This window comes from Polyodon spathula, chromosome 2, assembly GCF_017654505.1.
Source record: "Polyodon spathula isolate WHYD16114869_AA chromosome 2, ASM1765450v1, whole genome shotgun sequence".
Taxonomy (NCBI): domain Eukaryota; kingdom Metazoa; phylum Chordata; class Actinopteri; order Acipenseriformes; family Polyodontidae; genus Polyodon; species Polyodon spathula.
The window spans coordinates 6522450-6548225 of NC_054535.1; the positions used below are offsets into that span (position 1 = coordinate 6522450).

The following is a 25776-nucleotide window of genomic DNA, read 5'->3' on the forward strand; positions in this document are numbered from 1 at the left end:
TGTTTTGATGCGGTCTCCCTTCTGTTTTTTTGTTGACATGCCCGAATTATGTGATAAACTTACTTTATAAAATCACCCTGTATTTAAATTACATATATGTATTCAAATCATATTAAAATGTCCTACATTACCTTGTGAATTCCAAAACATTCAACAGCTCATATCTCTCTTCTTGTCCAAGCTGTACAAAGGTAAATCACAACTCTTAAAACAGCAGAAACAGCACAGAATCAGTTTGTATCATTCAGCACCCTATCCTATATTCTTTATATAAATGTCTATTGGCTAACTATTTCCAGGCAATATCAGATGTCCTGGTATCACACAGCCTGAATAATATAGACAAGATGTCAAGCCACCATAACCGTTTAGACACTAACTGAACAAGGATGCAACAAAAGTGCACGTTTTAATCTTCTGCATCACTCAAAATCTTATCTGAAGAAAGGTTTCAGACATCCAAAGAACCATTCGTTTTTGGTCTGTCTGTGCTTTTTCAAAAGACTGACTGTGATAACTTTTGATTGCTAAAACTTTGCTCCTGGCTTTCATCCAGGTTTTAAAAAGTAACCTGTACTTAAAGATACAGTACATACAGCTTTAACTTCAAGACAAGAGAAGCTGGCATTTAAAAACCTTTATAGCATGTCATATGGCAAGTATTTGAGATCCTCTGGGCTCTACTGGTTAGGTTTTGTGTCTGTGGAGGAGGAGTTCTCGAATTTTCTTTTTGAGAATTAGAAAACTGTGACTCTTGCTAGTACAAAACAGTCAGTTTTGGCATAGCATTTTTATTAAGCATTACAGTACCTACATTCAACTTCACATGCCCTGCACATAGGCCATCTTACGACCGGTCAAAGCAAAATGGTTTGTGAGTTTTGAGCAGTTATTCAGGCTTAAGTAACCCACAGTGTATAATTTGTATTAACATGTGAAAGAAACATACATTTTTTCAGGTCATGTCAAAAGAATCAAATTCAGGGCTGCTGTAAAACAGTTTGTGTAATTGTAGATTGCTTGTTCATCAGTGTTTATGGATTGTGCGGTTTCTTCTCTTAAATGTACTTACAGCCTCTATTATCACAGCATCAGGTGTTCGTCCGGAGAACACAAAGCCCAGGTTCTTAGCTGCTCTTACTAAAGCACCTTCATCTGTAAAAGCAATTCATTAATTAATTGTGATAACAAAATAAAAGAAATAAGCCACAGAAGTCAACCTGATGCATTTGTTTCTTAAAAAGAAGGAACATACACCATTCTTAGTGTCAGGACATAACCATACTGGGGCAATGGCTCTCAACCTTAAGATATTGTGGCTAAGGCTAGACGGTTCCATTAGTTTTACTGTTAAAAAAAAGTTTAATGCCATTTTATATCATTTAACACTGCTGTTCTCTGCCAGCTAACTGGCCTGCTTCAACCAAACATGGTGTTCAACCAGTTACTATAAAGCACAAGGTACAATGCTCAACTCCCACACATGAACACAAGTAACTACTCTGGCTAGCTTGACGTGTCTAACAACTGAATGAAATAAAGTACTTTAATGGCTTGACAAAAATGCATCAGACACAAACTCAGAGGTTTTCACCTGCGGCTCTTTCAATTGAAATCCTTAATTACTTGTCATATTGGTCACTGTAAGGCTGTGGTCTATGTTTAAGAGAAATATTTGTAGACGTCTGTGACAGAAATACAATGAGTTCTGGTGATAAATCTTCCTCCCGACCTGTGAGGGCGCTAAAGACCGGGAGGAGAAGTATCTGGAAGGGCTGGCCTGACAGTTAGTTTCCGGGACCGGGAAGTGGGTCAGCCTGGAAAGAAGCGAGACTCTGTTGTAAGACCGTATTGACCTGAAAGGTAAATGAGGGGCAGCTGCAAGTAATAAGGCAGCTGCAACCGTTTACCTAGATGTCATGCGGGATTACATATAGGGGCCAGGGTAACACTGATCTTTTCCTTCGTTTGGGTTAACATTTGGAGAGAGAAGAATCGAGAGAGGGGCTCTCGTTGTAAAGAGAAATGATGTGTTGTGTTTGTCTGTGTAATTGTCTGTGTTTTTCACCACCAGACAGTTAAAGCACTACTCCAGAGCTGTCGCCGAGGGTCAGCACTGTCCGGAGCACCACTGCACACCACACTATCTGTGTTTTTACCGACCACCATCATGACTGCACTCGCCCAGGACTGGTGACCGTCTGTTTGTTTTGTTCGGGACTGTGCCCTGTTTTTGTTATCCCTGTGTGTTACACATTTTTGTATATCGCCAGGGATTTATTTATTTTACGGTCACCAGACCTGGAAAAGAAATAAAGCACTTTCCACTGGATTACCGTTGTCTGCCTGCAAGACACACTGCACACATAGCAATGCATACCTTGCAGATGGTGTGATCTATATTTTAGAAGCTGACATTACATCAGGTTTATTATACAAACCGCTTAAAAACCTGAAAACATTTTTATCATAACCCTGGTTCTCTGAAATAGAAATGTAACTATTACCATATGGGTATTTAGCGCCTAAAGACCCGAAACCTGAAAAAGATATATCAAAGCTGCTTGATGAGCCTGTGGCACAGTCATGGCCCGCCCCCGAGGATATAAAAACACTGACCTTGAAGGTTAATGGTAACAAATATGTATTTCAGGGAACCAGGGTTATAACCTAACGTTCCCAAGTTTTTGCTCCCTCAAACCTCATGTAAACTGCCTGAAGCTGTAAAACATTGGTGCATCCACCAAGAGAGCGCCTTTAGACAGTGAAGAGACACTTTCACCAGCCAGCCGCGGTTCAACGTGGGCTGAAAAACCCTGCTGTTGAACCAGGCTTGCAGAGGGCCCATGTGCAGGAGACCTAATGGAAGGGTCTGTGTGGCAGGCTGGCGAGTGGATAGAGGCCCAGAGACAGACTGCAGTTCAAAAAAATAACTATTTTATTATAAATAAACAAAAATAAAGTGCACAAGGGCAAAATAACAGATACTCAAACACAAATAAAGCAAAAACAAAACTCACAAAAATAAAGTTTCCAGGCTGGGCAATGCCTTCACTGGATTTACAAAATTCAAAAACCACAAAACAAACACCAACCTGCTTCCTCAGCTCCCTCCTCCCAAATGAGAAGCTGAGGCCTCCTTTTATATCAGGTGGCTGGGCGCTGATTGATCGTTAATCAACCTAATCAACTAATCAACCCCAGCCACCTGAACATAATAAACCCAGGCAGGCAGGGGAAGTTAACCCCATCCCTGCCAATTTAAAAGGGCAGAGCTTTGCTCTGCCACACACCTCCCCCCATGTACAACGTACACCGGCCGCAATCGGCCAACTCCCCCCTTCCCCCCCCCCCCCCACCCTCCTCCCCCCAAGAGTCCAATTATGTCCCTTGGGTGGGCTGTTATGGTGGGTGGTGGTGGGCGGGGTTGATGTCGGAGCCCCCAAGCCTTCTTTGGTTGAGGGGGCCCCGAATGTCCAAGGTAGCATGGCGACGGCGGCCCGGCTCCCTCTGGTGGCGGAGGCGGCGGCGGCGGCCCGGCTCCCTCTGGTGGCGGAGGCGGCGACGGCGGCCCGGCTCCCTCTGGTGGCGGAGGCGGCGACGGCGGCCCGGCTCCCTCTGGTGGCGGAGGCGGCGGCGGCGGCCCGGCTCCCTCTGGTGGCGGAGGCGGCGGCGGCGGCCCGGCTCCCTCTGGTGGCGGAGGCGGCGGCGGCGGCCCGGCTCCCTCTGGCTCTGAGGCGGCGGCGGCTCCCTCCTCCCTCTCTGGCTCTGAGGAGCGACGGCAGATCCTCCTCCCTCTCTGGCTCTGGGAGCGACGGAGGCTCCTCACCCCTCTCTGGCTCTGGGAGCGACGGCGGCTCCTCACCCCTCTCTGGCTCTGGGAGCGACGGAGGCTCCTCCTCCCTCTCTGGCTCTGGGAGCGACGGCAGATCCTCCTCCCTCTCTCGCTCTGGGAGCGACGGCAGATCCTCCTCCCTCTCTGTCTCTGGGAGCGACGGCAGATCCTCCTCCCTCTCTGGCTCTGGGAGCGACGGCAGATCCTCCTCCCTCTCTGGCTCTGGGAGTGACAGCAGATCCTCCTCCCTCTCTGGCTCTGGGAGCGACAGCAGATCCTCCTCCCTCTCTGGCTCTGGGAGCGACAGCAGATCCTCCTCCCTCTCTCTCTCTGGGTGCACTAGTAGGGACAGGGGAGAGGTGGTAGGCTGATCAAAGATGGACTGCCTTGTCTCACATTATGTAGGTCATGGCACTTGCTGCAGTGGCCCTCTTGATCAGTGGTAGAAGCTTTGCCGGCAGGGAGAACTTAACTGCAGGGATGTGCTTTCTGACTCCATGTCCTTGGGAGGCGGTGATGGACAGCATGTCCTCCTGTTATCAATTTGCGCTCGTAGCTCCCTGGGGACCCAAGGGGACAGGTGGGGCCGAACGTTCATGCCAATCGCTTGGAATGGAGACTCTTCTTCGGGGAAGGACAAGGAGAACTAGAGGAAGATGAGGAAGACCATGATGACAGTTTCCTGCATGGGCTACTTTCCCTAGTGCATCGTCTGGTCTCTCTTGGCACAGAGCCATGGGGTGAGGATTCAGCCATCTCTCTAACAGAGGATGATAGGGAAGAGGGCCGTGCAGGAGTAAGGTACACACAGCATGCTGTAGAGCTATGGGAGACACGCTTCTCCAGCATTTACTAGGAGCAATGTGCACAAAACTTGCAGAAGCTGCGATTAGCCAGTGCCTCCTTGGCATGGTCTGGCCCCAGGCAGGAAGAACGTCTACTGTGCTTGTCCTCAACAGGCAGACTGGTCTTGCATATGTCGCAGGGATAAAAAAAAAAAAAACTCAGGCATGATGCAAGAAGCAAGCAATGCAGTGTACAGTATATATGGTTTGGTACCAGACCGGGGGTGTAAGCACTGGTCCGTAGCAGGTCGGCTCAGTGACTTTAGCCCTGCGTCGATGAGGTACAATACCGGGTCGGAACCGGGATGGCACCAGGACAATACAGGTTCAGTGACTTTAGCACTGGGTCAGTGTGGAAATGATTCGGTGACTTTAGCACCGGTTTGGTACCAGGTCAAGAACGGCGTGGGTCGGTGATCTCGGTATCATATGGTACGGGTCCACCAGTTCGCAGTTACCGTGGGTAGTAATAAACAGGGATGTCCACCTGTACAAGCCACTGACAAAACCATTCAGTCAGTACTCACACAAGACTGAGGGAAGCCTGCTTGTCAGAATGAACTAACAGCTGTCGTAATGGTGATGCTAAAGCTGTCACCAAAATGGAATCAACATACTGTGGGATAAATTGCAAGCAACCACAATGGAAGTGAGTATCTTGGTCCAGCACAGTGCTGCTGAATCTAGCAGCTGCTGTCACTACACGTGTGCAGCCAGGCCTGTGCTTAGTCTCTGAAAACAGAATGAGAAAAAAAATTCAACAAAATACAGTAATTCCAACAATTACAAAAAATATACAAACCGTCTCATCATTTTAGCCTATGCCAAAATGATAAATTAATAACTTCAGCCAGAGCTATTACAGCCTGGGGGACAGCACAAAGTCAGCTGACTTATGCTGCTTGATCCCTGGGAGGGAGCGACTCAAGCTGCTGGTTTCACATGGGGCACAAGGCCGCAGTGGGAAGTAACAAACAACAGGCTGTAGTGCACAAATACATGTAATTAGTAAAACTAATACAGCATTTATTTTTAATATCACATATAAATTGTGTAAAACATAGGCAGCCCTCGCACTTACGACACAATTGGTTCCTGAAAGTCGCGTTGCAAGTCAAAGTGTCGTAAGTCGAAGCACATTTTCCCATAGGAGCAATGTTATAAATTCGGATTACGTTCCTGACTCTTTGGCCAGGTAATATATTTTTACAAAAATGACGCGTTATATTTCACTCATGCAACTATTTATTTAACTCTTTACACTTAGTCCAATGGGCACGTGCATCTATATGGCTTGTTTAAAAGTACAGACTCAGGGCTTTCCAATGACATATTCAGTGTATGCGGTACTCCTAGCTGGAATTACGATTGTCTGAAGTTAAGCCCCTCATCGCAGTTTAGGTTTAGGACAGAGTTCACAGTTTAGGTTTCGTTTTGAGTCAATTGCTCTTATCAGACATTGTCAGGGGAAATAAATTATAAAAAAAAAAAAAAAAAAAAAAAAAAAGAGTTACAAAAAAACCCCCCCAAAAAAAACGCTAGACCGAGTCAGGGTAACCACGACTAGTACTGCAGTTCAGACACAGAGCATGACCACATGACGCATGGTTCAAGTCTCGCCGTGATGTAAATGCTGTATAATGCAAAAGAGTTGCAAGTGGCGTGCGTCGTAAGTCGAAGCATCATAAGTCGAGGATCGCCTGTAAATGCAAAATATATAGAAGAAAAAGTAAAAGTACTTATCTGAACCAGCTCTCCTGTCAGGTCAGTTCTTAAAAGGAAAAATGGCGTTGAGGTCTGTGACCGCAGTGTTTTTATGTCCTCGGGGGCGGTCACAGACTCTTCGAACTGCTTTGATATATTTTATTCAGGTTCCAGGTCTTTAGGAGATGAACACCCTTACAGTAATGGTTACATTTCGTACTTGAAAGGGAACTGCATCTTGTTTGGGTATGCTGTATTTCTGTCCTTATACAAAGCAACATACAGGCTCGACTGTGTTTTTTTAGCAGATAAATTTCACGACAGAAAAAAAGAGACAAAGGTCAGAGACGATGCTGGCACTACAAGAGAGATTACGTACCTGGAGAAGCAGCCTGGTAGACAATCCCATCGTCTGTTCTCTCCGGGACTGCTGTATGACAGACTGCCATCATTGTCATGAAATCCAAGATTATAGGTGCTGTGGGCTGATATTAGAACCAGATTACACATTTTAAATTCAACACGATCAAATGATAACAACAAATCAAATTAAAAGGAACATTTCTTCAAAATGTTGCCACTGACTGACTTTAATAATTCCTGGGTGATTATGTTATGTTAAGTAAAAGGGCAAGTATAAAACAAACAAAAAAAAAATTCTCCAGTCTATTCGATCAAGTAACATGCATATTAAAAAGGTATAGATTAAAAAAAAAAAAAAAAAAAAAAAAAAACACACGTCATTCTAACTAATGTATCCTCAGTTGAACAGCAACGTGATCCTTGTGTATGGACATTACTTTTCAATTTAGCAAGAGTGCAGAGTAAAAGTCAGTTCTGTGGCCTTATTATGAACTACAGTATACATGATCCTGACATTGAATATTGTATTATATTGAAACATGAAACCACAAGGGCACTGTTACTCTTCTGTCCCAACTTTACAGTAACTTGTATACTAAATTAACAGAGATCTGAAACAGCCCAAGAGATACAGATACACTTGTATACATATATTAAAATTATCAATTTCTCTACTTTAGTTAGAACTGGGAAAATCTGAAATAATTCAGGAGGGATGAATCTGTTGAGCTTCATTAATTTCAAAATATCTTAAGCAGCTAACAGTGAAATGCATTAATTGCTTTTTTAAATTCAGTAACACAGACCCATGTTTTAAGTTTAGTTGCACTGTCACGGGATGGATTTATCTAATTCTTTACATTCTCTTTCCATATTTTGCCTACAGTTTGCCTACAGTTTTATCATTGCGAAGACAATTGGAGAGAGAGAGAGAGAGAGAAGTGTGTGTGTGTGTCCAAGAAGTATATTTATAAGGTTGTATAATAAATATTAATTTCAGTTTAAATTTATTGTGCTTTTTAATTATGAAATACAGATAAAAAGCTATGGTAAGAATATGAAGTCTGTCTTCAGTCTGCAAAAAATGAATTAGGAGGACAGTATAATTGCTTTTCAGCACACAATTCCACTTTCATATTCGAATATGGAACAAAGCTATCAAAACCTCAAAGTCAGAATTAAAGATGTAGCAGCATGTTTAGCCTGACAAAACAGTGGCCCTGTGAGTGATGTGTGAACCTGTTTTTAGGTCTTGTACAGATATACTGGGCTCTAAAAAACCATGGATATTAACAATAAACATCGAAAGTATATTGGTACTCCTATAAACATAACAAATAATGTAATGTTAACATTAGAAATAACATAGGTTTAGCTGAATGACTGCACAGCCTTTAAAACATTCCACTGGTCTCATTAAATTACTGGCTATTTTTCTTTCCCAGTTCAGGTTTCTAAAAATTGCCACAGAGACTAAAGTCGGCAGCTGCTAGCATATGTCCTGCTGCATATATCATGGCCATAAAATCAGCATGTGCGTCGAGAATGAGCGTGCCCAGGGTACAGGACTTGAAGGACAGAATGCTTCCCGTGCTATAACCAGATATTGCGAAAGAAGGAGATCATTGATTTATTCTCATTTATGACAATCACTTTGGGTCATGACACTGGTGCTGTATTAGAAGTATGTTTAAACAGTATGTAGCTTTAAAATGTAATGTTCTTTTTAATTTCATTTAAAAGTCCCATTACCTTTTTATGATGGAATCATCCTATTGCAAATTCTCAAAGAGAGTGTATTTTATTTTGCGGTGCTTTAAAAGTTTATAAGATGCCCTTCAGTTCCAGTTTCTTTCACAGATATAGATCAGATACAGATTAGCCACAGCGTCTCTATAATAGTACCAACAAGTGCCACCTGATACTTCAGAGCAAGTTTCCTTTTGCTGGCTGGAATAGAGTGCTGCTGCCCTGGGTGATGCTGATGATTCTCAATATAAAAGACAATGATCTAGCGTACAAGGCCTGTGAAGCAGCTCCTGTACTCCAAGCCAAAGCACCATAACACACACAAAACAGACTTATTGTAAGAAGAACCACCTCAGAGGGAGTAGAAGCTGTGGAAAACAAAACTGCTAGAAAAGATTCAAAGCTACTTCGTTACTAGTAAAAATCAAAGCAGCAATGACTTTAAGAGAGACACTCTAAACACTGTACCTTGAGGCAAAATGCTGCATTGTCAAGATCAATCTATCTATGTATTACTCTATCATCATTAAATCGCTAAACATGATTTTAAAATATTTCAGAACAAAAAAGAAAATACACAGAATTAAGAAAGAATAATAATTGAAGGAGCCCAGACAGATCCAACAGTAAACGGTCGCTTCAAAGAAAAAAAAAGGAGACACGGCACGAAGTGTTTTCATCCAACATTTCCTAATTGGATCTGGCAACTAATAGGCAACCTCAGCCCACATAGCTCCATTTCACATTAAGTGTCATTACAGCAGATGGAGGCTGATGCCTTGTGACATTCTCAGAAATTAAATCTTATTGCACTCAGCCTACATGCATCATTTTGTAGCTACTGCATTTCCAGCAGAGAGAAAAAAAGAGTGCAGTTCCCAAATATGTTAATTTGCATCACATGCATTTTAATTCTAAAAAGGTGAAAAGCCATTAAAAAAAAAACAAGAAGGAGGAGTACAACATACATACAGTAATAGACTTACTAACCCATCCATCTAAAAGGAATCATTCAAAGTTGCTCTGTTATTTTGGGTACCAATGCAGAAATGGAACATCTCATTTCCAAAGATGTTCTCCAGAAATCCCATTAGCAAAACTGTACTTAAGCAGCAATGTAATGCTACTTACATGATTGTTTTGGAGATTTTCCAGCAAACTTGGATCAGTAAATCCGCTTTCATCATATGAATGTGTGCTATGCCTATAAGATGTAAAAGAGAAAAGAAAAACAAAAAAAATGCAGTCCATTAATCACATTAGTCAGCATAGATTACAGAAACAGTTCTTCTTCTTCTTATGCTTTTTGTACAGTAGGAGTCTTTAGCAGTAAGATACAAACCAGCTACCCTGCACCCTAACTGGCTGAACCAATGCAAATTCATTACATTTTTATGGGAAAATGAATATTTTAATTGAAAGTAAAATAAAATGGGGTACCTATGCTAATTTTCTAGACTTATTTAAGATTATGTTTGTAGAATGATGCATGAAATAGATGACCAGGGCCTACTGTAGTGAACTCTTTAAAGAGTTGTGGTCAACATGCACTGTAAATAGAAGAAAAAAGGCAGCTACATGGCAGTGAGGTAACGCACTCGTCTTCAGATCACGTCTCTCTGCAAAATGAATTTGTTGTTGTTAGCTTAGCTCAGTGGGCAGTAGACCACATCTCACAAACACCACATCGGGTTCCTTTGACGTTGTATGTCAAGCACTATAACCTCTCTCCCGAACTTCTTAAACGTACTTGATCTTGGTTTCCACAAGACAACATGAGATTGAGCTGCCTTAAGCTGCTGTAGAGTGTGACTGGAACTGTGACTGACTGCATTGTAACTAAAGCCTTTGCATGATCAGATTACACTCTTCAGGTCACAGAAGCTACTGTACACGGGAAGCTGGAATTTGCAAGTGTTTGCAGATTAAACTTTTCTAATCAAATACACACTTTCGACAAAAGAATGCTGAGCGAGAGCAGGGTATAGGATAATTTCACACAGAATGACCTGCTGTATAGGCAGCATCCACATCTTAAACTCTCAAGTACATAAGAAAGGTTACAAACGAGAGGAGGCCATTCGGCCTATCTTGCTAGTTTGGTTGTTAGTAGCTTATTGATCACAGAATCTCATCAAGTTTGAAGGATCACAGGGTGTCAGCTTCAACAACATTACTGGGGAGTTGGTTCCAGACTCCCACAATTCTCTGTAAAAATAAGTGCCTCCTTTTTTCTGTTCTGAATGCCCTTTTATCTAATCTCCATTTGTGACCTCTGGTCCTTGTTTCTTTTTTCAGGTTTCTTCTCTAAATCAGTACTTTCTGTTTTCTATGTTAACCACTCCCTAATCCATGTGCTTGCATTTCCTTGAATTCCTACTGCATTCAGTTTTAATCTTTTATGCTGATGCTTTGCAATTATCGACTATCAATGTTGCATCCTCAAAAAAAAAAAAAAATTAAGCAGGTTAGTTTGACATGATCTCAGTTTCCTAAAACCATGCTGACTGTCTCCCAGGATACTGTTACCATATAAGTCATTTTCCATTTCGGATCTTATTATAGTTTCCTTAAGTTTACATATAATAGAAGTCAGGCTTATTGGTCTGTAGTTACCTAGTTCAGTTTTGTCTCCCTTTTTGTGGATCGGTATTACGTTTGCAATTCTCCAGTCTGTCGGTACAACCCCTGTCTCAAGAGACTGTTGCATGATTTTGGTTAACGGTTTGTAAATAACTTCTTTCATTTCTTTGAATACTACTGGGAGGATCTCATCCGGCCCAGGGGATTTGTTTATTTTAAAAGCTCCTTGTCCCTTTAACACTTCTGACTCTGTTATGCTAAAGTTATTTATAACTTGATAGGAACAGGTCAACATGTGGGACATGGTGTCCGTATCCTCCTTTGTAAAAATTTGTGAAAATTAATATATTTGCTATTTATTTTCACTTAATCTATGATTTTGCGATTTGTATCTCTTTGACATTTTACTTCCTCCTTGAATGTTCTTTTGCTGTTATAATACTGGAAAGCCTTTTGGAATTGGTTTTAGCCCCCTTTAGCAATGTTCATTTCTGTCTCTCTCTTGACCTTTCTAACTTTCTTTTTGACTTGCATTTGCAGTTCCAACCACTCTTTCTGTGTACTTTGTAAGTAGTTTTCTCTAAAATGCCAGTCCCGTTTTATAATGTCAATATTACATTTTGTTTAAAGGGCTGCATTCGGAATATAATTTCAGAAACTGTATTTTGCAGAAAAACAAAAAGCAAGCCAATCAGACGCAACATTTTCCAAAAGGAATGGCAAAACTGTAATACAACAGAATAGCATTAATTTGAGTTTAAATCATTAAAAGTTTAAATCATCAATTAAAAGTAACCATTTGTAATACAAACCTTTAATAGGTCTGGCTAAACATCAAACTCTCATTACCAGTAAATGAAGTGTATTAATCCTTTTATTGATTTGAAATTGTTTTTTTTGTTGTTGTTTTTTTTTTTTTAGATTGACACACATTTTGAGCAATCAAAACCATACAACCATGAATGTTTGTAAGAACAGCATTTTCTTCACATTTTCTCATCAATTTTAATTTAATGTCTATCTGTGTCGACAATGAGCAAGGGAATTAACTGCCTCTCCAGTGAGGTTCAATTTCAGCTCTAAATCTTTGAAATCTAGTATAAAAATCACAAATTGAATACAAAACAAAAAAGCATAGAATTTGTTGTTTATTCATGTACTGTGCAGCATTTGTGCACAATTTGAAGCAGGAACAAATGGTTTGCTTGTCAACAAGAGACATATTGCTTTGGAAATTAGAAGTCAGCAACTCTGTACAGGCGGGTACTAAGTGTTGCTTGAGTGCACAAGATCATAAAAACTGTTTTTGCACCCAGTAGTCATTTCATAATGCTGCAAAAGCAGCAGGTTCTACTTCTTAATCACTTCTCTGAATTTATGTTGCCCGGCCTGTCATCTTGACACCATTTGTTTTCATATGGGTTTAGTACACTGTAATGAGAACTATTTACTCTGCACTCATGCAACACATTAAAGGCATTTCAAGCTGCAATTCAGTGTTTCTATACAACAGAGTCCAATAAACTGTACACAATATTGTCACAAAATAACAACGTCACAAAAAGCACTCCAATCCTAATTCAAGGAAGTAAAACGTATAGTTCCTTTAAATTAACTTGACCTTTGAGATGAAGGTGCATTTCTATTTCACAAAAGCTTTACCCCAGTCCCTTGAGAAAAAGTGTCCCAATCACATACTCTGTTCCTGGGCTGTGCCCTTCTCCTCAGACCAACAAGCACACCCATCTCTGTAACCCTAAACCTACCCCTAACCCAATTACCTACCCTGTTATGGGCTGTGCCATTCTCCTCAGACCAGCCAGCACACCCATCTCTGCATCTACCCCTGTGTTTACCTGCATTACATTTAGAGCCTCAGAAAGACAAAACAGTTCCTAACAAACTGTGTGTGTGTCCTAGTGCTGCAATACCCAGGGCAGTGACACATGGACTCCCAACCAACTGCTGTATTATACTTTAGGTTATTGGGTGAACCTTAGGACAGATTACTGATGCTTCCATCAGGTCCCCATCCCATCAGGTCCCCATCCCAGGTCAGTTTTTAACTTTGTTCTTTTTAAATAATGAAGAATGGAAATTTGATCTCCGATCTATTATTATAGTGTGTGTTGCGCCTCTACTCTCATTAAATCGTGAACAATATTGAGATATTTGGGAGACTAATCCTGGAGGTATCACCCAGGAATGGAAACACAGGTAATTCTATGAAAAAGGTCAGTGTGCGATACAGACCTCATGTTTTGGACCCCATCCCATGTCTGCCCATGTATTATTAATTGAGATGTTAACCTTTACATTTTTAATTTGCCAACTGATGTCACTGTTATTATAATGCTCTAGCTATTCTTCCCTTTTATAATATAAATGGTATGAGGGTAAATACATTAAATTTATGTCATCAGTAATGAAAAAATGACATACTGGAGAGGCAGTTACCACAATGTATTTATTTCGCATTTGCATACCCATCCATAAAATGCACACACACTACTGTGCAAAAGTTTTGGCAGGTGTGAAAAAATGCTGTAAAGTAAGAATGCTTTCAAAAATAGACATGTTAATAGTTTATATTTATCAATTAACAAAATGCAAAGTGAGTGAACAGAATAAAAGTCTATATCAAATCAATATTTGGTGTGACCACCCTTTGCCTTCAAAACAGCATCAATTCTTCTAGGTACACTTGCACAGTTTTTGAAGGAACTCGGCAGGTAGGTTGGCCCAAACATCTTGGAGAACAGTTTTTCTGTGGATTTAGGCAGCCTCAGTTGCTTCTCTCTCTTCATGTAATCCCAGACAGACTCGATGATGTTGAGATCAGGGCTCTGTGGGGGCCATACCATCACTTCCAGGACTCCTTGTTCTTCTTTACGCTGAAGATAGTTCTTAATGACTTTCGCTAAATGTTTGGGGTCGTTGTCATGCTGCAGAATACATTTGGGGCCAATCAGATGCCTCCCTGATGGTATTGCATGATGGATAAGTATCTGCCTGTACTTCTCAGCATTGAGGAGACCATTAAGTCTGACCAAATCCCCAACTTGCACAAATGCAGCCCCAAACTTGCAAGGAACCTCCACCATGCTTCACTGTTGCCTGCAGACACTCATTCGTGTACCGCTCTCCAGCCCTTCGGCGAACAAACTGCCTTCTGCTACAGCCAAATATTTCAAATTTTGACTCATCAGTCCAGAGCACCTGCTGCCATTTTTATGCACCTCAGTTCCTGTGTTTTCGTGCATAGTTGAGTCACTTGACCTTGTTTCCATGTCGGAGGTATGGCTTTTTGGCCGCAAGTCTTCCATAAATGTCACTTCTGACCAGACTTCTCCGGACAGTAGATGGGTGTACCAGGGTCCCACTGTTTTCTGCCAATTCTGAGCTGATGGCACTGCTGGACATCTTCCGATTGCAAAGGGAAGTAAGCATGATGTGTCATTCATCTGCTGCACTAAGTTTCCTTGGCCAACCACTGCGTCTATGGTCCTCAGCGTTGCCCATTTCTTTGTGCTTCTTCAAAAGAGCTTGGACAGCACATCTGGAAACCCCTGTCTGCCTTGAAATTTCTGCCTGGGAGAGAACTTGCTGATGCAGTATAACTACCTTGTGTCTTGTTGCTGTGCTCAGTCTTGCCATGGTGTATGACTTTTGACAGTAAACTGTCTTCAGCAACCTCACCTTGATAGCTGAGTTTGGCTGTTCCTCACCCAGTTTAATTCCTCCTACACAGCTGTTTCTGTTTCAGTTAATGATTGTGTTTCAACCTACATATTGAATTGATGATCACTAGCACCTGTTTGGCTACAAAATCCCTGACTTTGCGCAAGTGTACCTAGAAGAATTGATGCTGTTTTGAAGGCAAAGGGTGGTCACACCAAATATGGATTTGATTTAGATTCTTCTTCTGTTCACTCACTTTGCATTTAGTTATTGATAAATATAATCCATTAATATGTCTATTTTTGAAAGCTTTCTTACTTTACAGCATTTTTTCACACCTGCCTAAACTCTATACTATTATATATATATATATATATATATAATATAGATAGCGGGTATATACAGTTAACTTTACCTAAACACATTTTTACTGAAAGAAACACACAAACTTGGTACACAAAGGTTCATTTTTGATTGGATCTATACAGTAGCAGTTTCTAGATCCACCACTGTTTAGATCAATGGAATAGACTCCTACATAGCTAATCAATCAATCACAGGCTCTTACCAGTCATCCTCTGCATAACTACAATCCTCATGTTCAGGACTGTGACTTCAGAATGAGGAGAAAAAGGGGAGAGAAGAATATAACAGAACAAGAAAGAAATGGAAACAATACATAATATCTGACTACATGATATCTGGAGATGCAACAATACATCATAATTGGTTATGCTACTTCAGCTAGAGGCATGGAATACAATCTAGCTTTTGCCTAAATTAATTGAGACTATCTGTGTTAGCATCTTGACTCCTGAGACCAACACTAACACAATGACTTGATTTAAGGTAAGTATGATGATAATTTACGAAGCTGGAGGACAGAACGTATGGGCTGGATTCAGCTGGAGGTGGAAATTTCATGATCCGAGCACAGGAAACTGGCACTTTCAAAGGAACTGTAATAAAATAACCCGCCAAGCCTCTAACTGATACGCAAAAATAATCCTCATCTGGAACATGTCTGAATTAACAAAACCATGACATGCATATACCAAACCAAATAAATACAAAATTAACAAAAAACATTAAATAAACGTAGTGCCTGTTGCCTGCTCTTATCGGCACAGACCATTGTCAAACAAACACTATACTGAGTAAGCATCTTAAACAGTATTCTTTATTTACTGCCAGTCTCCCCCATCTATCCCTTTTGTGGGCTGCTCAGGCACCACTGCACCTACTGCAGCTTCTCTTCCAGGGGAGGTAGCACTGGTAGGAGAGCAGGAGCATGTTTACCTAAGTCCCTGGCCATCAGTGTGCCAGATTCATATGCGAGAGGATTCTGAAGTAATCTAATAATAAAAGCTATTTACATGATTAAAGAACATGCTGCAAGATCACATCTGTGTTCAAGTGAAAATTATAACCAAGTCTTTCAATGAGGTTCAAAGACTTTCAACTGTTCAACTTACCCGTATGTAATTCCTGCTATTGTGCACTTCTTAAAGTTCATTACGTTGCAGGTCAATGTTCCAGTTTTGTCTGAAAATATATATTTCACCTGAAACAACAATGTGATTTACTGTTAGTGGGGCCTAGCCCTAAATAGTGCTTATTTGTATCAAATTTAGATATGCAACTTCTCTTGTTTGCTGCTAAAGTGTTCTTGTATAGGACCAGCAAAAAATAAATAAATAAAAAGTACATATATACACACACACACACACACACACACACACACACACAATTTTATTTAAAAAAAAAAAAAAAAAAAAGGGTGGGTACTTGCGAACTTACTATTTTCTTGCAAACTTTTGCAAGTGAAAAAAAGCATTTTAAGAAAATATTAAAACAGAGCAAACTTAGATCCATTTTAATTTTAATTCAATATTGTCAATAGAAATCAAATGAAGTGTGGCTTCTCATTCACTTTTTATTACATGTATTTAAATCCACTTAAAAAGGTTTCTCCCAGCTGAGAGTTAACCAAGTGTGACACGAAGAGACTCAACGGCAGATATAAAAACGTAACATTACGATGGTCGGTTAAGGGCATTTTCTGGGCCTGTGCATTCTATCTTAGTTTTTGTCTGTGAAAGTCAGCAAAGAAAAATAGCGGGCAAAGCTAAATGTATAACAAAACAAATACTGACGCACCTGTCCAAGCTCTTCGTTGAGGTTGGAAGTGCGCGCACACGCAGGAGTATTCGTCACCTCATAATGCATATCAATATCCTGGAAGAACAAACACAAAAGAATAATAATTAGTAGCACATGCTATTATTTAGGGTATAATGTAATGAATTTACACAGCTGACAAGCTCTTTACTTTTAAACTCTGAGCTGGCTGCCCTCAGCGCAGCAAGCTGCTTAGATTTGAGATAGAGAGCATGCTGCACTTGCCTTGTATAACTATCTGTAAAAAACAGTAAATCACCTTAAACTTCAGAGGACTCATACACATTAATAAAGCACTTAAAACAGCTGGGGAGAGGGCCATGTTTATGTAAACAATAAAGCATTAAGATAAGCAGTGCATAAGATCTGTATATGGTGGTCCTACACATTTTAAAGGGGTAATACTTTTCAGTTATGAAGTGTGGTACAGTACATAGTAATAGTAGAGTAACTTTGGTTTCAAAAGTGTGGGGGGGGGCAGTTTTTGTGGCTGGGGCATGTATGAAGATTATTCTATCTGAAATAATAAAACATGTTACAAACAAGCATAACAAAACATTGCATCCCTTGCATGTTTAAATAAAAGATCCAAAGACAATCCTGCGACAAGCATTCATAGCAATCAATTGTTGGCACAATGTTGTCATGATCACCTCATGATCCGGCTCCAGTGATCCCAGATCCGATCCCATTTTTCTTCCCATTGTCTTCTATACTGACTAGTAAGTATACCAATAAATTATTGTGAAATAAAAGTTTTAGTACTCCTACAATGTGGGAGTGACATTTTCCCATCATTAAAAAAGTGAGGGGGGGCATAACCCCCCATGTAAATTCCGCCTATGCATTTTAGCAAACGTGAACATGGATGACAACATTACTGGAAAAACAAATATTGTCTATATATATATATATATATATATATATATATATATATATATATATATATATATATATATATATATATATATATATATATATATATATATATAATATACATGTAGGACAATTTGGATTTGACAAGGTGTCATGAGATATTCCCTGCATAACTCGAGTTAACGTGAATCCTTAGTTGCATGGACAGCCCTGTCATTTAGTCCTGAGCCTCTCTAAAGCAGAAAGCCAATCGTGCCTCATTTGTGACCTGAACAAACAAAAACGTCTCCTGAGACATGATGCATGGGAAGATGTGTGTGTTATTTGCACTGTACGCCGTTGTTACATCTTCAGAAAACTGCTGTGTCATCACATCAGGAGAACTCATGTTTTTTGCTCATAAAGTGAACTTCCCACTCACCCAATTTATGAAGAATGCTTGGATAAATTTAATAACCTCTAATGTAACCAACAGGCTGATAGGGATGAGATTATTGAAAAGAATGATAAAGGTCAGGAAATTCAATCCAAAGTTGCCAGCACCACCGTCTGTGGAATAAAAAAAAAAAATACAACAAAATCAGTCCACAAAAAAAAAAAAAAAAAAAACATTCTCCACTAAACCTTTACCCTGTGATGTTCATTTTTCCTTTTTTAATGCTCCATGTACTGCAAGATACATTCCTAAAAGCAGTGTGAAGATTTAATAGGTATCACCACATTACAACAGAGGCCAGGGTTCTCCATTCACTCCAAGAATTGTACCATAAAACACAATAAAAGCTACGCAATCAAAAAAAAAAAAAAAAAAAATCTTTAAAAAATGCAAAATCTGCACAGTGTTTAAATAATCAAAATATACTAAAAACTTATTATGTTGCCACTCAATATATAACATGTACAATCTCTATACAGTGCATGTGTCACAGACATGTCACTGTTTATAGGTTGCTAGTGGCTCAGTTACCCAGGGACTATATCATACTGGCAGCTCTTTGACACTTGCAGTTTTATAAGGGGTTCAGTGTGGTGAAACTGAAATTACACAGTGGTAAGAATGTATATAAAAACCTTGCATACTTTATTATGCAAAGGTGCCCCTCACATATATAATAATAATAATAATAATAATAATAATAATAATAATAAAAGAGCTACTTTATGACCCTCATTATTTAATCTGCTTACAGAGCGATGCATTCAAAAACTTTCAAGCATAGGAGGGTTTTTTTTCACAGAAGTTAAACAGAAAACTTTACAAAATGGTACCAAAAAATCTGGGTACTACCCATGCCAAGTTTTGAGATTTAAGGAATTGCATGCATATAAATGATGTGTGAAAAAGATATGCATTAACAAAGATAGCGAAGCACCTTAAAATTGTTTAGCTAATAGCTTGTTCTTACAGTTTAAATCCATGTACCAAGCTCCATCACCATGCTTCCCTTTCCATATAGTTTGGCCAATTGCACAGACCAGGGAGATGGCGAGCAGACAACCAAACAAAATAAGAATCTGCATGTTAGTGATTCTTTCCACGTTTGACAACTTCAGGGGTGGTCTTGTAGAATTCTGAGGGGAGGAGGAAAAAAAGGCAAGATTAATAAAAGTAAAAAAAAACAAAACTTAATTATGCTGTTAATCAAAGTAACTAAATTACTTACACATACTTCAAATATCAAATCAGAACCTGAAACAAGTTCAAATGTCCTTTTGCCCAAATACAGTACACAAGGAGCAATTCAGCAATAACTACAGAGTGCAATGAATGTAAAGCACAAAGTCTTCTGAGGGATACAATGCTGTACTATCAAGGGCAACTGACACCATTCATTCAGCTCAGTGACAGGCTGCTGTCTGTCAATACACTATTTGACAGGAAGTTGAATCCCAATGCACATGTAAAAATTCCACTTGTCATAGAAGGATATAAATATTTTATGAACGATACTCAGTTAAAGTTTATTTTTATGATTCATATATAGTTATATATATATATATATATATATATATATATATATATATATATATATATATATATATATATATACACACACACACACACACAGACACACACACACACACACACACAAAGCACATATGAAAGTTTACAAACGAGAGGAGGCCATTCGGCCCATCTTGCTCGTTTGGTTTTTAGTAGCTTATTGATCCCAGAATCTCATCAAGCAGCTTCTTGAAGGATCCCAGGGTGTCAGCTTCAACAACATTACTGGGCAGTTGATTCCAGGCCCTCACAATTCCCTGTGTAAAAAAAGTGCCTCCTATTTTCTGTTCTGAATGCCCCTTTGTCTAATCTCCATTTGTGACCCCTGCTCCTTGTTTCTTTTTTCAGGCTGAAAAAGTCCCTTGGGTCGACACTGTCAATACCTTTTAGAATTTTGAATGCTTGAATTAGGTCGCCGCGTAGTCTTCTTTGTTCAAGACTGAACAGATTCAATTCTTTTAGCCTGTCTGCATATGACATGCCTTTTAAACCTAGAATAATTCTGGTCGCTCTTCTTTGCACTCTTTCTAGAGCAGCAATATCTTTTTTATAGCGAGGTGACCAGAACTGCACACAATATTCAAGATGAGGTCTTACTAGTGCATTGCACAGTTTTAACATTACTTCCCTTGATTTAAATTCAACACTTTTCACAATGTATCCAAGCATCTTGTTGGCCTTTTTTATAGCTTCCCCACATTGTCTAGATGAAGACATTTCTGAGTCAACAAAAACTCCTAGGTCTTTTTCATAGATTCCTTCTCCAATTTCAGTATCTCCCATATGATATTTATAATGCACATTTTTATTTCCTGCGTGCAGTACCTTACACTTTTCCATTTTGCCATGAGTCTGCCCAGTTCTGAATCTTGTTTAGATCCTTTTGAATGACCTTTGCTGCTGCTGCAACAGTGTTTGCCACTCCTCCTATATATATATATATATATATATATATATATATATATATATTATTATATATATATATATAGATATATATATATATATATATAATATCATACTCATCTATAACTTGCTTGAAATGTGCTCTGTGCAAATACTGTTTGTAAGAACTGCTATTGTACATAAACATGGAATTAAATTCTTGGTCTTACTATTCATGGTAAGATTATAGAAAATACAGAAAATTCAAATTTAAAGAAAAAAAAAAAGTTTTAGCCTACAATGGTATTCTGGCTTGGCAGAGGCACTGTTAAAGACACCTTCCATTTTTTAGAGGAATTTATTTTTAAAAGGACATTCCTGCACTGGTCCAGTGCACTCAGAAGCTGTAGCATAGTTAGTTCCAGCATCACTTAGTTCCAGTAAAGACATGCTGTACCTGCATTAGTTTCGTATCGTGACCTGTGTAGACAACTATTCCATGAATCCACTGGGTATTTCTCAGCTGAGCGCCTCTTAACAGAATCTGATCTGGACCCAGGGGAACAGTGCTGGAATAAAAGAAAAAACTGGGAAGTTTTACTTTGTGAGAAAAAGCTCAACAGGCTTATTAATATTTTCTCTGGCTTCAATTTTACTGCTTCAAAACTTGATCTGCATATCAATTTGCTTGGGGAAACCAATGTTAAAGTAGCATATTCAAAACAAGAGCATGTTAAATTAGCAAAGGCAAACAAAGAACTGCCACTGTTAATAGGCTAGCCACATTTAACTGGTTCACTTGTACCTGTGACCGTCGATTGTTATATTGCCCACAAAATCATACAGATGCCGATTGGGGCTTTCACATTCCATGCGGCCAGCAAGTCTTGTTAAACTGTCAAGATCTTTTATTTCCGATGTTATCTGCAAGCCCTAAAAAGAACACACTTGGAATAAAAGGGGGGTATATACACAACATTTCTATTTTTACTTGAATGTTCCTATAAACTATTCTTGTTCAAATCATTTTTTAAATAACTGGATAACTGGTAAACAACCTTACTATTTGCCCCTGTCCCCCCCCCCCCCCCCCCGCCCTCCAGTAACGTATATAGAAAATGAAATGCAACTTAACATGCATGACCTTTTACAAATACTCTTTAAAATGAAAACTGATACCGTATACAATCTTCACATTTATACACTACATTTACAAGCTAGCAAAAGGATTAGCACTCTCATGTCTGCACAAATGAAAACAGTAGCACATTTATGGGTATGTAATTTAAAAACTGACACAACACTCATTCAGATCACTTGAGCTGAATAAACATTCAGAATTTGAAATTATTCAAAACAGTTGACCCATGACATGCCATAAACTAACATACCTGTCTGATCTTAAGGTTGGTTTCTCCATCTAGGTTTGATGTTTCAATGTAGCACATAGCCTGGGGCTCACTGATTAAACAAAGTGATATGAATTCAGCAGGAGAATGTACATTCTGTCTTTATCCCAAACAACTGCAGCAGTGCAATTGTGCAGGGAACAAAAAAACACAGTACCTGTCATTTATTTTTATGAGCTTTAACGTAACAGTATCTGATCAAAAGTCAAACTTGTGTAAGGACGGCAACATGGTAAAATTAATGTGCAGTAGTGCACGCCTCTTATTCAAGTTTGTAACTGTTAAATCATACAGATACTTGTTTTGTATGCCCAATTTTCTCCAATGTTTAAATACAGTAAAATAGACTGCAACACAACCGTGTTCCTTTAGTCCCAAAAATATCAAATTCGGTGTGCAAAAAAAGCATTTTATAGAGTATGCATTATTCTTCATTAAAATGGTAGACAACTTGACACAAATTTGATGACAGACAGAAAAAAAAAAAAAAACATTCAAGGACAACTAAACCTGAAATATTCCATGAAGTTCTTAATTGCCGAAGCTACGCAAAAGTTCAAAACCAGTTTAATTAAAGCCAGTTTAATTAGGCTATTAAAAAGAACTTTATGATTGTAATTTTATTTATTTATTTTAAAATTACAGGACTGTCTTTTTTCCTGAATTTTTAATCCTATTTAAAGTTATTTTGTAATGTGAATTCAGATAGAGAAAAAAAAAAAAAAAACCTACAACCGGAGAGTCTAAAATAAATTGTAAAAGTAAAAGAAATACAATCATATTTAGTTGTCCTATACATACAATTATCCTTATCGATAGCAATGAATTTGACACACAGGAATTTCATACTAATAGTCAGACATTCAAACATTATGATATCTGGGGTGACATTTCATTTTACTTTATTAAAAAAAAAAACACAAAGTACTTTCACCAAACAAAGCACGCAGAGAAGGAAGTTTTGCGCATTTAATCTTAAGGGTATAAACATCCAAAAAGCTCTAGTGAGAAGAGTTAAAAGTAGAGCGCAGCATTGCATCATTAACAGAGCAGCAGTGAGGCGGCACCAGAGTGGCTTTCTCTAACTCTGTGATTAGTAAAAGGCAACCCCAGCAGGAGTGCAGATGCAGAACGGGTAGTAGGAACAGGAGCTGTCACAGCAACATGCATGTGTCACATCACAGTAACAGTAGCTTTACCACATGCACACAAGAGGCTGCAACATCCAGTGTAGAACAGTGGGTCCTCGACAAAAAACAGTGTCAAACCCACTAAGTGTATCAAGTAGAAAGAATGACCTTACTGTTCATTTTGAAGTAAACTCTTTATTCATTCATTTAACATTCCAGACAGATACAGCCAAGCTTTTGCAGGCACCTTTAGCAGCGAAATGGTTTAAATTTAACAGCTGCCTTCTGATTTTATGATTTTTCAATAAATAAATAAATAAATAAATGTTCCAGGCTAATAAATTTAGATAGCAATTTCCACCAAGACTTTGTAACATTGCATTTTTAGTGTTTCAATTACTTCAAAGCTTCGCAAATTCATTAAACATAAGGATTTAACAGCTGCCCTTTTTTGTATTAGTAAAAACGCGATACGTTTTAGGGTTCAAGTTTGTCCTGGCATATAAGCAACCCATCTCAACATGCTGCCTGAAACATCCTTAGTCTTTCTAGGGTAGTATTTGAGGACCCACTGGTGTAATGTTCCCTAGACGACCACTTATATCTGACCTTGATGAAAGAATGACGAGATCAGCGGGGAGATGCTCCCCATTGGTTGCTTTGACTATCTCCCCCACTGCCACCTATATTACATCCCAGTACGTAAAGGATCAGAACATAGTATGAAGGTGAGTTTCAAACAAATACATAGTATGGAAGAAGGACAGACAAAGAGGGGAAAAAAACAAATGTAGACTTGATTACATAGGACAACAACAGACATTGTCAACAGAAATTATTCGCTAGCAGTTTTTTTTTTTTTTTTTCTCGCGCCATTTCAAACCAGGTCATGCAAGCTTTACAACCTACGAATCTAACGATTATCAACCAAAAGTTTTCTAAAGCACACATGCTTTTTATTTAAAAATCAAAAGATAAGCATTAACATAACGTGCACAGTGTGGAAGAAAACAGGTTACTTCGAATGTTGTATTAGTGTGTACAAAGCTTTTTTTTTCTTTTCATTGAGGAGAGGGGAGGGTCAACCTTCAAATTAATGAAATGTAATTTCAGTAAAAACAAGGTTGTTTTGTTCAACTTAAACTCACTTAGCAGTACCTAATCTCTTATTTAAATATGAGTTCATTTAACAATAGAATCAGCAAATGCCCACAACAGCACAACGCCTGATACTTTATACTTTGTTGGATAGATAACAGAATAGAAAAACAAATAAAATATTGCACCAACAAATTGAAAATGTTGGCTGACCTGATTCTAAAATGGATTTCCAAAAAAAAAAAAAAAAAAAAAAAAAAAGTTCTACTGTCAAATACTATTAAAAATGATGAATAAACTGTCTCTCAAGGAAGTGATAATGCTGAACAGACAACAAAAATGAGGTTAATCAAAAATATGAACTGTAGTTCCCCCATTAATTTCCACTTTTTGGAAGTTCGTTGGAAAATGATATTAATCTTTGAATTTGTATAAACATTCTGTATTCTTTAAATTTAAAAACATATGTGCTTTAAAACACATTCTTGGTTTTGAAAAAAGTAACCTAGTTCTTTTTTTTTTTTTTTTTTTTTCCCTGTTGGGCAATCATTTCCTTGGAGGTGAACGAAAGAGTAGTCAAGGGTAGAGAAATTATCCTCTACACTCTGTAATAATGTTCTTCTCTACCTTGATGACAGAAGTATTGTATCAGCAGGCATGTACTCTTTGCCATTTACTATAACTATATCTCCAACCTCTACCTGCAAGAAACAAACTAGTCATTGGTTAACATTATCTTTTTGTTGCATGAATATATATGTGTGTGTATCAATTTACTGATTTGAATAGGGGCAGATAAAGTATCCTCAAATATTAAGTTAATAAGTGGCACGCACACCAACTACTCCTGTAACTTAATAAAAGGGTGCAAATATTAAAAAAAACTGCTTACATTGGTGCTTGTAACTAATATTCAAGGCAAGGGTATGCCTTACTTATATTCCTAAATATACCATAGGCAATTATACAGTTAAACTACACACCTGAATTATTGGCCATATTTATCAGCATATGTCTGCCATTACCTTTTAGCACACTGAATAATACTATCAACAGGCTGCACACTAAAGCAGTATTGACTGGAGTTCTCTTTTTCTATAGTCATTAGGCCAGCATACTGTGGCATCCTATTTCTGAATGTGCAGCTAGCACTTTACTACCTACTGTTGCATGTGAAGACAGTATCTACATCCATATTACTAAATTACCTAAGCTTGGGGGGGTTGATCCATATTAACGAGGCACTAAGCACGTAAAGCAGCATCCATAAAAATAAATGAATGTCTTCTGTATTGTAGATCCCTGCCACGTAGAATACGCATCTGTGCCGACTACTAATTACATGCAGTGCACTCTTGACAAACTGACTCATCCAGCAAGTAATCTAGATATCTCTGGTTTCTTTTGTAAACAAGCTACATTGGTACAATAGTGC

General features: G+C 38.8%; 1 protein-coding gene across 4 annotated transcripts in view; it reads right to left on the reverse strand.

The window, feature by feature from the left end:
* The window catches only part of LOC121329560 (probable phospholipid-transporting ATPase IA), a 108584-nt gene that overhangs the window by 48403 nt on the left and 34405 nt on the right, over positions 1-25776 (reverse strand). The window contains exons 7-19 of one of the 4 annotated variants that reach the window (XM_041275198.1): positions 23853-23926; positions 22096-22165; positions 21510-21637; positions 21162-21273; positions 19224-19389; positions 18239-18366; positions 16921-16998; positions 16236-16324; positions 15329-15373; positions 9628-9700; positions 6764-6869; positions 1073-1155; positions 132-181 (exon numbers count right to left, since the gene is read on the reverse strand). In XM_041275198.1, coding sequence (XP_041131132.1) covers positions 132-181; positions 1073-1155; positions 6764-6869; positions 9628-9700; positions 15329-15373; positions 16236-16324; positions 16921-16998; positions 18239-18366; positions 19224-19389; positions 21162-21273; positions 21510-21637; positions 22096-22165; positions 23853-23926 — 1202 coding nt within the window. Of the gene's footprint in view, positions 1-131; positions 182-1072; positions 1156-6763; positions 6870-9627; positions 9701-15328; positions 15374-16235; positions 16325-16920; positions 16999-18238; positions 18367-19223; positions 19390-21161; positions 21274-21509; positions 21638-22095; positions 22166-23852; positions 23927-24968; positions 25043-25776 lie in introns of all 4 variants that reach the window. The other 3 variants (XM_041275207.1, XM_041275216.1, XM_041275224.1) reach the window with 3 other exon arrangements.